Below are 14,754 nucleotides of genomic sequence, written 5' to 3' on the forward strand. Positions count from 1 at the left end.
AGTTAGGTTTAAGTAGTTCTAAGTTCTAGCGGACTGATGACCTCAAATGTTAAGTCCCATAGTTCTCAGAGCCATTTGAACCATTTTTATATCATAGAAATTGACCGTTACGAATCGCACACGCCCCTGAGCTGTCAGTCCTGGAAGGAATGCAATGATACATTCCCCCTCTCATACTCTGATCGCGCTGTGGCCGTGCTACTTACCCTTTTACCGCTGAGATACACGGCCTAATTTACTTGGCTCGTGGGCGAATTCGCCAACGTCAATTAAAATTAAGCACATCAAAAAATATTACTACCCCTGTCAGCATGTTTCTTTCTTACTGAGCAAGAAAACTACACACACTTTAGAAGTTCTCAACGTTAGTTGAAGTTTTTGGATTCGGCTGTTAGTTGCTACATGTGTGTTATTGTCAAATACGGCTGAGAACCGTGGGCCGCACGCCGGCAGTAGTTTGACGACCGCTAGTCTCTTCTTTCTCTCTCTTCAGTGTTCAAACCTGAGATGGGTTTCCCTCTTCTATCTGCCTTCCTGTTCAACCCCCCGTATATAGTGCATCCCGCATCATTCATAATCTGCTGCATGTACGACATCATTGGTTGTCCCCGGCGATTCCTTCTGGTATTGTCACAGCGATGTTATTCGGTTTTAAAATGTGTCCTACGAGTTTGTTTCTTCTCCTTTCGATGTGGCTCTACAGACATCTGGTTTCCTGCGCTCTACTCGGCACCTATTCATTGGTACCTCTGACTCTCCAGCTGATCATCAACATCCTTCTGCAGCATCAGTTTTGGTATTGTCCAGGTTTCACACCCTTATAGGGTCACACGCCAAACAAATCCTTTCCTAATCCGATTTTTACGCCCAGACTGATGTTCTTGCTGGTGAGTAAGTTCTTTCTTAAATTAAATGGAATTTTGACCTTTTGTATTCTGCTCACAATTTATTTCCCACTTATACAATTCATTGTAATCTTACTTCTTAAATACGTTCATGCCTCTATCATTTCTAGCTCCTCTCTTATACAGGGTGTAAATTTTAAGTTGACAAACCAGAATAACTCCAAACTTCACACGAAAAAATGTGTAGAATCCAAAGTTGATTATTTTCGAGGGGGACATCTGCTGGTGCTAAAATTAGCCCGCCACCGCAGCCCCTGGGAAGAGGCGGGAGGCAACTTTAAAAGTTCAAATGGGAACCCCCATTTTTTATTGCAGAATCAGATTCTACATAAAAAACTACGTACATTTTCTCTTAAACATTTGTTGTGATTCTTGGTAGTTGGCGCAGTAATTCAAGAAAATCCATGTTTTCATTTTTGCGTGGAAAATGGTTACGGATAAATAAAAAATACTTATTTACTTCGTAAGTTTTGATTCGGTAAAACTAAAACTCTCCCTCTCTCCCCATAGAGTGGGGTTTGGGAGAGAGGAATTAGAGTTTTAGAAATATTGACCGAAATATTAATTTTTCCTGCAGATTCGGATTAGTTTTGTTTGTTTCGTGGTCATGAGGCAACACAACTTTTAATTATCAAACAAATTATCTGATTAGCTAACTAACTAACCAAACATCCTACGAAGTAAATAAGTATTTTTTATTTATCCGTAACCATTTTCCACGCAAAAATGAAAACATGGAATTACAGCGCCAACTACCATGAATAAAAACAAATGCTGAAGACAAAATGTACGTAGTTTTTTATGTAGAATCTAATTCTGCAATAAAAAATGGGGGTTCCAATTTGAAATTTTAAAGCTGCCTCCCACCCCACCCCACCCCCAGGCGACGTAATTTTAGCACCTGCAGATGTCCTCTCGAAAATCAACTTTAGATTCTACACATTTTTTCGTGTGAAGCTTATTTTTGGAGTTATTCTTGTTTGTCAACTTATAATTTACACCCTGTATAAAGGTCCATATTCTTCTTGGGTTGGGGGGGGGAGGGGGCTGTACTGCATACCCTAACTTTAGTTTATCGCTTCTTTATTCTCATACCATATTAAGAAAATCCTTTCCATTATGGTGAGAACATCCTCTAGTCCCTCTTTCGCCTCTGTGACCACAGCAGTATCATCTGCACAATACAGCATGTCTATCATCTGGTCATTAATGCTGATCCCTGACTCAGCAGTTTCACGAACTTGGTGTTTAGCTTTCTGGACGCAAGTATTGAATGTAAGAAAAAAGAGCGCATCCTCGTCTCACGCCTTTTCTATGCTATCACGTCCTAAAATATTTACCACTAGCTGTTGCCTGTGGCTGTGTTCGTGTATCAGTTTTGTTACGATGAGTGATGATGAATAAGTGAACTACTGTACGTGCAATAACATGCACTCCCCGGTCTCCCCCTTCTCAAGCTGTTCCACCGAACCCACGATGCGTCGACGTGCACAGCATCGCTGCGAGCAGTGCGTACAAAGGGGCATGGGCAGGACTGTGCTTCTATGCGTCGTGCTATTGAAGTAATGTGGAAGTATGGATTAAACACATCAATGATCGTACAAGCATTTTATTCATTACTTTGAATTGAATTGTATCACGGAGCACACATATCAACCAGGATAAGCATTTTGACAAATATGACGTACGAGTAGTTCAAAAGCAAAAGAGTAAACATTTTCTCTGATTGGCATAATATTCTTCAGATCAGTAAGTATTTTTTTACTACACACTTTCTCAAGTAGTCTATGTTCTTCCTCAGGGTTCAAGCTGTCTCTTTACCAAATTTCACTGAAACCGTTTCCTTGGTTAATAATAATAAATTTAAACTTCGTGCATGATGTGGCAGTTTTGTTGCCGCAGCTCAGAGTTCATGACGTCGTATATACTGAACTAAGTGTCAAACAATTATATAACTTTGCACATGTGTTCAGTGCTATATTTGAACACTCTCTGCATAATGTGGCGCGAATACAGTTACTGATAAAGAAGTAATAAATCAAAGTGTGAGGCAGTTTCAGTGCATGAAGAGGGAAAGTCCAGTTAGCGATAATTTTTTCTTCTTTCCTCATTTTGTGGAAGATCTAAGCGAGAAAAAGTTTCGTAAAGGATTGACGTTATGTGTAAAGTCTCTTGCCAGGCACTAAGCGCTCTCGTTCTCAAATAGTGGATGGATAAAACGTAGATATTCGCCTACATTTCTTTTTCACGCCCACCCCTCACTCCTTTGATGGGTAGGTGGATCTCACTCCCAAAGCCGTCCGCCCCCGGTAGTGCCGACACGGTAGCTCAGCGTGTTCGGTCAGAGAGCTGGTTGGCCTTTCCAATAAAAAACTGAATGGAAGGATCAAAAAACGAACTGGAACGGATGTCATGTGACGTCCGCAACGAACAAACACAACGATCAACAGCGAACAAAAGCTGAATGGTCAGTGTGACGGATTGTCAGTCCTTTGGGCCAGGGTTCAATTCCCGGCTGGGTCGGGGAATTTTCTCCGCCTAGGGAGTGGGTGTTGTGCTGTCCTCATCATCCTATCATCCTCATCGACTGCAGTTCGCCGAAGTGACGTCAAATTGAAAGACCGGCACCCGGCGAACGACCTGCCCGGTGGGAGGCCCTAGCCATACGATTATCTTAAAATAAAAAACTCCCAAAGCGATTCTTCTCAGACAGTGATATGTGTACTAAGTTTGGCTGAAATCGGTCCGGTGATTTCGGAGGAGATGTGCAACATATATACATTTTTATAATATGTATGGATGTCTTTTTCTTCGTGATCCGATTTTGATTAAGTAAAGCCTGTACGGTACCCAAAGCTATACTCAAAGTACCTGTGAAAACACCATGAAAAATAGTCTAGTAGTTTTAGAGGTTAGCGTCTTAAAATAGTTAAAATAGACAGACAGACACTAAAGTTTTAGTAAAACTTTAAATTAGGATATCTTTTTTTCTGCGATCTTATACAGTGCCCCAAACTATTCTCAAGTTACCTGCGAAAACAACATGAAAATTCGTCTAGTAATTTTGGCTATTAGCATGTTCAAATCCAAACAGACAGTCACGATGGTCAAGGAACCTCCCCATCGCACCCCCCTCAGATTTAGTTATAAGTTGGCACAGGGATAGGCCTTGAAAAACTGAACACAGATCAATCGAGAAAACAGGAAGAAGTTGTGTGGAACTATGAAAAAAATAAGCAAATTATACAAAGTGAGTAGTCCATGAGCAAGGTAGGCAACATCAAGGAGAATGTGAACTGACGAGCGCCGTGGTTCCGTGGTTAGCGTGAGCTGCTGCGGAACGGGAGGACCTTGGTTCAAGTCTTCTCTCGAGTGACAAGTTTAATTTTTTGTTTTCATACAATTATCAAAGTTCAGGCACTCACACATAATCAACTTCGCTCTCCAAAATTCCAGGACATGTTCAGATTTGCTTGGACATATGCAGGATTTGGCGGTCTACACACGGAAACATTTGAAAACGTAAAAAACATATGTTTTGACAGAGCACAAGGAAAACTGTGCGACTGTGAGACTGTTGCATTCATTTGTTGCAGTTTATGTGACAAACTTTTATGTTTTCATCACTTTTTTGGGAGTGATTATCACATCCACAAGAAAACCTAAATCGGGCAAGGTAGAAGGATCTTTTTACCCATTCGCCAGGTGTGCAAGTTACGTGGGTCGACGACATATTCCTGTCATGTGACGCACATGCCGTCACCAGTGTCGTATATAATATATCAGACGTGTTTTCCTGTGGAGGAATCGGTTGACCTATGACCTTGCGATCAAATGTTTTCGGTTCCTATTGGAGAGGCACGTCCTTCCGTCTACTAATCGCACAGTTTTGCGATGCGGTCGCAAAACACAGACACTAAACTTATTACAGTGAACAGAGACATCATTGAATGAAGGAACAGATCGTAAATTTGCGAAAATAAAGAAAGTAAAATTTTTACCTGAGGGAAGACTCTAACCGAGGACCTCTCGCTCCGCAGCTGCTCTCTCTAACCACGGGACCAAGGCGCTCCTCAGTTTACAGTGCCCTTGATGCTGACTATCTTTCGCATGGACTACTCAGTTTGTATATTTTGCTTATTTTTTCATAGTTCCACACAACTTCGTCCTGTTTTCTCGATTGATCTGTGTTCAGTTTTTCAAGGCCTATCCACTGTGTCAATTTATAACTAAATCTGAGGGGGGTGCGATGGGGAGGCCCCCTTGTGAGTACCTAATGGAGCTGAGGCGAGTGAAACTCTATGGTCCTTGGGCAAAGTGAACACGTTTGTAACATATGAATGCAGAGTCTTGCGGCGATAACATTGAATAAAATGTTCTCGTGCTTCTAACCTCGTCAATTGCTTAAAACTACACGAGCTTTCGGCCAGTCACTCCTTGGCCATTGTCAAGTGTTATGACTGCCTGTGGGCTGTTGGTGCGCCCTTATATACGCTAGCTGCCGGCTGTGACGTTACTGGTGCCCGTGATATTGCCATAGTTACTGCGCCATTGAAACCGAAGTGTTTCTTTCGATACGTTGACGACACGTTCGTCATTTGGCCACACGGACGCAAGAAATTAGACGAGTTTTTGGAACACCTCAATGGCATGAACAGTAATATCCAGTTCACCATGGAGGTGGAAAAAGATAATGCATTGCACTTCCTCGACTTCCTCATCTACCGTAAACGAAATGGGTGCCTTGGTCACAGCGTCTACAGAAAACCCACACACACAGACCTGTACCTGCACGCCACCAGCCATCATCATCCAGCACAGAAGCGCACAGTATTACAAACATTGGTACATTGTGCAAGAGTAATATCAGACGACGACAACCTGCCCCACGAACTGAGTCACCTACGCAAGGTTTTCAGGAATAACGGCTACAGCGCCCATCAAGTGAAAGAAGTGGTTTCTGGGAAATATCAGAGTAAGACCACCGACGAAGAGCAGGAAATGAAACTTGCTTTGCTGCCATTCTGTGGCTCTGTGTCGGGCAAGATAAGCCGCCTGTTGGAAAGACACAAGATCAAATCCATATCCAGGCCTCCAACGAAAATCCGTCAATTACTGAGACCAATTAAAGACGCAGTAGGTCTCAGAACACCTGGAGTCTACGAAATACCTTGTGAGTGTGGCCAGAAGTACGTCGGACAAACAGTGCGCACTGTGGAACAACGCAGGAAAGAACATGAGCGGTATTATCTCCTACGCTATCCAGAGAAATCTGCGTTAGCGTGCGGTAGCGTTCTCGCTTCCCACGCCCGGGTTCCCGGGTTCGATTCCCGGCGGGGTCAGGGATTTTCTCTGCCTCGTGATGGCTGGGTGTTGTGTGATGTCCTTAGGTTAGTTAGGTTTAAGTAGTTCTAAGTTCTAGGGGACTGATGACCATAGATGTTAAGTCCCATAGTGCTCAGAGCCATTTGAACCATTCTGCGTTAGCTGAACATGCGTTAGAAAACGGTCACCACATAAAATTTGACGATACCTCTGCCGTGGCTCGCACTGACGGCTTCTGGGACAGTTTAATAAAGGAAGCTATTGAAATAAAAATTACCGCAAACACCTTGAACAGAGACGGTGGCTTGCAGCTCAGCGCTGTGTGGGATCCAGCGATCACGCGTTTGAAGAGGGCACATCGAACGCCGACTCAAAACATGCCCGTATATGGCAATGTCACGGGCACCAGTGACGTCACAGCCGGCAGCTAGGGTATATAAGGGCGCACCAACAGCCCACTGACAGTCATAACACTTGACAATGGCCAAGGAGTGCTTGGGCGGAAGCTCGTGTAGTTTTAAGCAATTGACGAGGTTGGAAACCCGAGAACATTTTATACAACGTTAGTAACAGTTTGATCTCTCCTTTTAGGTGGTGGGCGCCCTCTCACCGATGTCTTCGGAGACGGCTGTCTCTGTGTCCTCCTCGGCAGCCCTGGCTGAGGCCGTGTGCTGCGCCGCCGCCTCCACGAAGCTCTCGGCGTGCACCTCCACGTTCTGCACTCCCAGCGCTCGCAGGTACGCCTCGTACTCCTCCTTCCTGAAACAGCGTCACCTACTCAGGTGGCTAGTTTGGGTGCACAGCCGTCAGTTACGCTGTGGCAGTAGTACTCTTTGTAATCGAACTCCAGATATTTTATTCCCAAATCATTCAGCTGAAGAATCGCCTCCCGAAGTTATAGTACGAGAGCCCACGACGAAAACTGTGTCTCACCGTTTTACGACTAAAACCGTACAAAGCCGTTAGACAACACAACAGAAAAACAACCAAAGTTGTGAATTTCACTTTTATTTACTTGGTGACTGGTTTCAGGTCGAGACCCATTTTCAATCATCCTGACAGCCAAAATATTTCCCAAAATATAAGAGCCATGTCAATGTAACAAACACATATGTGAAACAAAGTGCAAATGAACAGTACAGAACATACTGACTGCACCTACAGAGTTATCTGTATGCTCTACACTCCTTATGCTCTGGACTGTTCATTTATTTGCACTTTGTTATAGTATATGTTTATTATCTTACATGGTTCTTATATTTTGGGAAATACCATTTTGATTATCTGCATGATTTTAAAATGGGTACCGACCCGAAACCAGTCACCAAGTAAATAAAAGTAAATTCGCAACTTCGGCTGTTTTTCCATTATATTGATTAACTCAAGTTGCTGCCCTGCCATTCCGAAATCATGAGAGCAATTGATGCTGAAGCCGACTAGGTGGGCAATAACGGTCAAAAACATCACAGCTCTGCGGGGGTCAATTTCTCTTACGTCAGGAAAAAATCACAATACGTCTGACATTAAAAATGCACACGGATTCTGTAATTTTGTTACGGAAATGTTTGTTTTCAGACATTTTCGAAGTCGCCTGTACTTCTAATAGCGAAAATAGCGTTCCAACGCCTCCAATGTTGAGAGCTGCTATTTACGTATTAAGTTCTTGTCCCTCGATTCATGCATCACGATCGCAACAAGTTAAACCCTCGGATTTCGCAGACGAATTGGAAAATATAAAATTTAAAGAAGGTCTGGTCGAATCTTTATTTAATAATGGGTCACAACAGGCCATTGCACAGATTATCACCAACAACATCCATATTAATCACGACATGTGCTACAAATACTGGGTTGAATATGCTATTCAAACAATTAATGAAGATCTTGTCAGCAATACGAGGAAGCAAATACTAAGATTGTTATTTGTCAAATTACTTAACGAAGTCGAGTATCTACTCAATATTCACATCTGATATTTTAATTATAAAACTTGGGAATATGGAATTCGTAAAAAAGTTTCTTAAAGATTTTGATTGATGCTGGCATTTGTAATTCCCGCCGTTACTTTGATGTTTCGCGTCTGTGTGAAACAATCGCACTGCTCTAGCAAGATCTTTACCTGCTTTTCGTGCTACGACTGGTTGCGATTGCAGTCCTGCAGTCTCTCGCAAGAGGGGAAAAGCTTTACATATTTGGCAAATATGCTTCTGACAATGGAAAAGTACTAAACTTCTTAGAAGAATTCACGTGTAGATTAAACGACGAAAAAAAATTATTGATGTCGATTCGGTTGGATTAAACATTTTTAAGCAAGCATATAAAATGAAAAGTAACCATTCTTCTACAGTTCTAAATCTGGATTTACCGACCGCCGTGTAAAACAGAATTGGAATAGCGTTTATAGAAAATAACATTTATATATCAAATGTGGAGCAACGCTCACACGAAAAATCTTACAGATGGAAACCCGACAGCTTTCAAATTTTCGTTATTATCAGGTAGCCAGTTACGAGAAATAAGCGACGTTATGCTAGAGGGAAGAATCAACATCCACAAAAGGTATAGCTGACATGAATTTCACAATAAGATTTTTATAAAGAAATGAGTGATTTTGACGAACTATATATGTTTTCCAGAAGAAGACATTGAAGAAACTAGTAATGACCTAGAGAGCGATTTTGGTGATGCTTATAATGTTGATGAGTCCGAGAGTGACTAAAAACGTTCATATTTTTTGTCTTTGAATAAACTGGATATTCGGAACTTTATCCCACTTTCTTTTTATGCAACTTATTTAAAAAATTTCTTTATTATTCATATCAGAATTTGAGGGTTGCAGCTTATTTATTGGCTTGCAACATTGTCTTTCATACATCTTAATCTGGTAATGATATTTGAGCAACGAAAAGTTATCTGATTAGTACGGTGACGCACTAAATTTGTATCATACCAGTTTTTCTGCATCTGGACAACTTATCTTATCACATCCACCAGTTTCCTAACGTAATGATTTGTTGCCGATTGGTAATTTTTTTAATATCTTCGTCTCAAAATGGAAGGTGCTCATATTTTCTTCTGAAAAATATTTGCTCATTAATCCACGAAAATTAACTAGTGTAACAGATTTTAAGACGGTTTGCGAAGATTTTGTTTCTGTTTCCATTTTTTATTTTTTCAAATGATTTCCCATGTTTGTGCAACGCTACAGGCGTCTGAGAAATGTGTTTTTGATGTCTTAAAGCTATTATTCAACTATGTTCCGAAAATCGAACGTGTTAGTATGATATCATTTTGTAAAATTCGTTGACAATTTTTAAAATGTCGTCAGATCAAATGTGACGCGAAAAAATTCTGAAATTAGTATTTTTTGGTGTAAGGTAATCGAATCTATCGATTTGATATGGTTTTGGCTGTACTACTGTAAGTCAGAAATTTTGGACGTGGGCTCTCGTACTATTAATGTTTAATCCAACATCCAGCTCTGATACGTAAGCGTTGTATTTTCTCGCCTGCTGCAACTAGCATTGCCTCGAGGGGCATCTGAGCATAGAAAGCAGATAAAAACATGCGATTTGTCACGTGGGCATTCTTTCTATATGCGAGCAACAGATGGCTCCACTGTATGGCACAACACTAGCGGCTGCGGCGAGAGTGAGAAGCGATTTTGAGGCTGGAAATGGTGGCGTATTCAGCACAAGAACAGCGCAGCACCATACGTTTCCTCCACTTGCGAACCATTGAGCTCCATCGCCAGTAAAGTGAGAATTGTGATGGACATACGTCTGTGGGTGCGGCAGTTCAAAGAAAGTGGAAGGTCGTTTGGCAACAAACCAAAACGATTTCGGCCTTGCACCAGCCGGTAAGACAACATAGTCACATCAGGGGAGACTTGTTTTGGAGTAGCACCGATTAAGTGTGAAAGATAAAGCGTCCATAGTTGGCATTACCGTAGTAGCTGTGTACACAATCCTGCATGAAAATATGGAAGAGGCCCTCGTGTCGGTTTTCACGATGCTTGAGTTAAAATCTATCCCAAGTTTCTCTCCTCGTTCATGTAGAAAACATGCTCTTGTCAAACTGAATAAACGTTCTTATTCGCTGATCACTGACTGCGCTGCCTATAACGACATATCATGAAACAACCGATGCTTCCAAGTTTTATTGTTCCCTCTAAATCCTGGAACATCGTGGACACTTTCATTTTCTGTATCCGACTACCGCCTCCCGTTCGCATCCTGTACCCGTATTTCCCCAAAATCCTTTGCCTCTTACGCATCTTCCATAATCATGAATCGCAACATCCCGTAGTCCACCCTCCCAAGCCTTGAGAACCCTTACCTGCTGATGTGCCTGTGACAGGACGTCCTACATTACCTTCATCTCAGAACTCTCTCTGTCTTCCCTTATGTAATTTGAGTCGATAACCTTCCTACCTATGCCTTCGGATATGGAGATTCGGACCCACTCTCACCTTGCTCAAAAGATCCCACTCATCTCCTAAAACCCACATCACATCAGTTCTTTTACTCACAGAGATTTCACATCCTTTTTCAGAGTATATCCTCCCAATACTTACCACAGCGAGTTGCGATAAGTATCCGCCATCACATCATCCTCATAATAAAGAGAATATATATGACAGCACTATAATATTGGCATAAACATATTCTCGTATTTTTCTTCCTAAATGTTTTATATGGAAACTACCTGTTCCCAGCCAATATTTTCTGCGGGCTCAGTCTCGTTAGAAGGAAAAAAAAAGAAAGAGAAAGCACTCTTTCTAATTTGTAAGGAAATATATGGGATATATGTTGTAGTCTCCTTCTCCAGCCTGTCTCGGTCCTTTCCTCTTCGCCCTTCTCTTTGTCCACCTTCTGCTCCCCCCTCTCCATCTGCTACTGCCCCCTCTCTCTTCCACTCTTTCTATGCATCACCTCCTTCCCCCTTTTATGTCCATCTTCGTTTCCTCCCGCACTCTCCACCTCCTCCTCGGACCTCTCTCTGTCCATCTTCTGCTTTCTGTGCCCGTTTCCTCCCAGTCTTCTATCTGTCTCCTTTTCCCTCCTCTCTCTGGCCTTGAGCCATGTCATTGTTGTTGCAAATTCAGATTCTGTAGTAGTATTCCAATCGTAAGTGATAAAACATAAATACAACTTCCCTGTTTGCCAACAACGTATAGTTATTATATATTTATTTATTTCTTTATTGTATATATTAAAATATATAGCTTGCATGTGTCCAAATGCTTATTGTAGTAACGTGTAAAAATTTGAAATAAATCTGTCTAGTACTTTCTGAGGTTTTTTGGTAACAATGTCTCCCCTTTATATATTACAGGGTGATCAGAAAGTATGAAAAGCTTGTAATGGCGTTGCAGGTTAGATTTTGCTGAAAAATAATTTTTCAGAAAAAAGTTCCATACGTTACGCCGTTTCTGAGTTAATTAGCATTTACGTTAGCCAGTCAGGCAGTTGCGCGTGCAAATTCAAGAGGCCTGCCAGATGGAATTAATGACAGTTGTTTTCATAGCGTAAATGACATAGGAAGAGACTGCTCAGCCTTTGGCTCAGGTTCAATCGTTATTACTGCCCCATATCCAATTTTTATATCAGTTGCTTCTTCGGTTCTAGGAAACCATGTGAAGCACGTGCTTGACGATACCATCTCTGGTGGGCAGCTTGTATTTGCGCGCACAACGCCCAGACTAAGTTCAATGCTAATTAACGCGGAAATGGTGCAAATCACCGAAGTTGAGAAACAACTGTTTCTCAACACGACCTAGCCTGCTACACCGTTAAAAGTTCCTGAGACTGTTCCTTACCACCCTGTATATTGATGTATTACATACGCTGATCAGCCAGAGCATTATGACCGCCTACCTTATAGCCGGTATGTCCACGTTTGGCACGGATAAAAGTGGCGATGCATTGTGGTATGGAAGCAATGAAGCCTTGTTAGGTAGCTGGAGGGAGCTGGCAATATATCTGCACACACAAGTCACCTAATTCCTTAAATTTCTGGGAGGAGGTCAATGATCTCTGACGCCATGTTCAATCACGTCTCAGATTTGTTCAATCGGCTTCAGATATGGCGAGTTGGGGGGCCAGCACATCAATTGGAAGTCTCTACTGTGTTCCTCAAACCGCTTCATCACACTCCTGTCCTGGCCTTGTGACATGGCGCATTATCTTGTTGAAAAATGCCACTGTCGTGGGACCCTTGATCGTCATGAAGGGCTGTACGTGGTCTGCAACCAGTGTACGATACTCCTCGGCCGTCATGGCGCCCTGCACGATCTCCACTGGACTGGACCCATGGATGACCCGATTGCCACGTGCCCATTTCAGTCGTAGTTGCCGATGTGGCGGTGTTAACATTGGCACTTGCATGGGTCGTCGTCTGTGTAGGCCCATCGTTAGGAGTGTTCGGTGCACTGTGTGTTCAGACACACTTGTTCTCCGCCCATCATTAAAGTCTGATGTTACTTCCCCCACAGTTCGTCGCTTGTCCTCTTATATCGGTCCGGCCAGCCTACAACGTCTGGACGTGTTTTCACCATTTTCGCCAGCCGCTGAAGACACACTACAGCACTCTCCGAATCCTCGATAAGTCCTGCGGTTTCCGAAATTCTCGTGCCATGCCTCCGTGCCATCACAATCTGTTATCGGTCAAACTCAGATAAACCGCGCCGTCCCATTCTACACATGGACAGCACGCTCACTAATACTACATGCACCGTGCTTGGATCTGACTAGAAGTCATTCCCCGCCAGGTGACGCTTCTATAGCCTGGATGGGTTTATATCGAAGCAGGTCGATGCTCATAACGTGCTGGCTGATCAGTGTATATTTAAAAAAAGTAGCCTATGTCTGTCCAACTGTTCATTAGAGTATTGTGTAAAAATCTGAAGTAAATCGGTAGAGAATTTTTCGAGAATATTGGTAATAAGGATTTACCTTTATACATATTTATTTGCACTGAAGCGCCAAAGAAACTGGTATAGGCATGCGTATTCAAATACAGAGATATGTAAACAGGCAGAACACAGTGCTGCCGTCGGCAACGCCTATATAAAACAAAAAGTGTCTGGCGCAGTTGTTAGATCGTTTACTGCTGCTACAATGGTAGGTTATCAAAACCTGGTGAGTTTGAACGTGGTGCTATAGTCGGCGCACGAGCGATGGGACGCAGCATCTCCGAGGTAGCGATGAAGTACGGATTTTCCCATACTACCATTTCACGAGTGTACCGTGAATATCAGGAATCCGACACAACATCAAATCTCCGACATCGCTGCGGCCGGAAAAAGATCCTGCAAGAACGGTACCAGCGGCGACTAAACAGAATTATTCAACGTGACAGAAGTGCAATCCTCCCGCAAATTGCTGCAGATTTCAAAGCTCGGCCATCAACAAGTGTCATCGTGTGAACCATTCAATAAAATATCATCGATATGGGGTTTGGGAGCCGAAGGCCCACTCGTGTACTCTTGATGACTGCATGACAAAACTTTACGCCACCACTGAGCCCATCAACACCAACATTAGACTGTTGACGACAGGAAACATCCTGCCTGGTCGGCGAGTTTCGTTTCAAATTGTATCCAGCGGTTGGACGTATACGGGTATGGAGACAACCTAATGAATCCATGGACCTTGCATGTCAGCAGGGGACTGTGCAAGCTCGTCGAGGCTCTATAATGGCCGGCCGCGGTGGTCTAGTGGTTCTAGGCGCGCAGTCCGGAACCGCGGGACTGCTACGGTCGCAGGTTCGAATCCTGCCTCGGGCATGGATGTGTGTGATGTCCTTAGGTTAGTTAGGTTTAAGTAGTTCTAAGTTCTAGGGGACTGATGACCACAGAAGTTAAGTCCCATAGTGCTCAGAGCCATTTTAGCTCTATAATGGTGTGGGGCGTGTGCAGTTGGAGTGATTGGGACCCCTGATATGTCTAGATACGACTCCGACAGGTGACACGTACGTAAGCATCCTGTCTGGTCACCTGCGTCCATTCATGTCCATTGTGCATTCAGAGGACTGGGCTATTCCAGCAGGAGGATGCGACACCCCACACGTCCGGAATTGCTACAGAGTGGCTACAGGAACACTCTTTTGAGTTTATAACCTTCCGCTCGCCACCAAATATACTGAGCGTATCTGGGATACCTTGCAACGAGCTGTTGCAAGAGATCTCCACACCCTCGTACTCTTACTGATTTACGGACAGCTCTGCAGGAATCATGGTATCAATTCCCTCCAGCACTACTTCAGACATTAGAGTCCATGTCACGTCGTGTTGCGGCACATCTGCGTGCTCGTTGCCCTATACGATATTAGGCAGTGAACCAGATTCTTTGGCTCTTCGGTGTATACAGGGTGGTCCATTGATACTAACTGGGCCAAATATCTCAAGAAATAAGCATCAAACGAAAAAACTACACAGAACAAAACTCGTCTAGCTTGAAGGGGGAAACCAGATGGCGCTGCCATAGGTCAAACGGATATGAACTGCGTTTTTTTAAATAGG

At 43.1% G+C, this 14,754-nt stretch overlaps 1 protein-coding gene across 1 annotated transcript in view; it reads right to left on the reverse strand.

Moving 5' to 3' along the window:
• The window catches only part of LOC126199499 (putative methyltransferase NSUN7), a 194,719-nt gene that overhangs the window by 76,551 nt on the left and 103,414 nt on the right, over nt 1–14,754 (reverse strand). The window contains exon 6 of the mRNA XM_049936422.1: nt 6,841–6,989. Coding sequence (XP_049792379.1) covers nt 6,841–6,989 — 149 coding nt within the window. The remainder of the gene's footprint in view (nt 1–6,840; nt 6,990–14,754) is intronic.

This window comes from Schistocerca nitens, chromosome 8 (assembly GCF_023898315.1).
Source record: "Schistocerca nitens isolate TAMUIC-IGC-003100 chromosome 8, iqSchNite1.1, whole genome shotgun sequence".
Lineage (NCBI taxonomy): Eukaryota > Metazoa > Arthropoda > Insecta > Orthoptera > Acrididae > Schistocerca > Schistocerca nitens.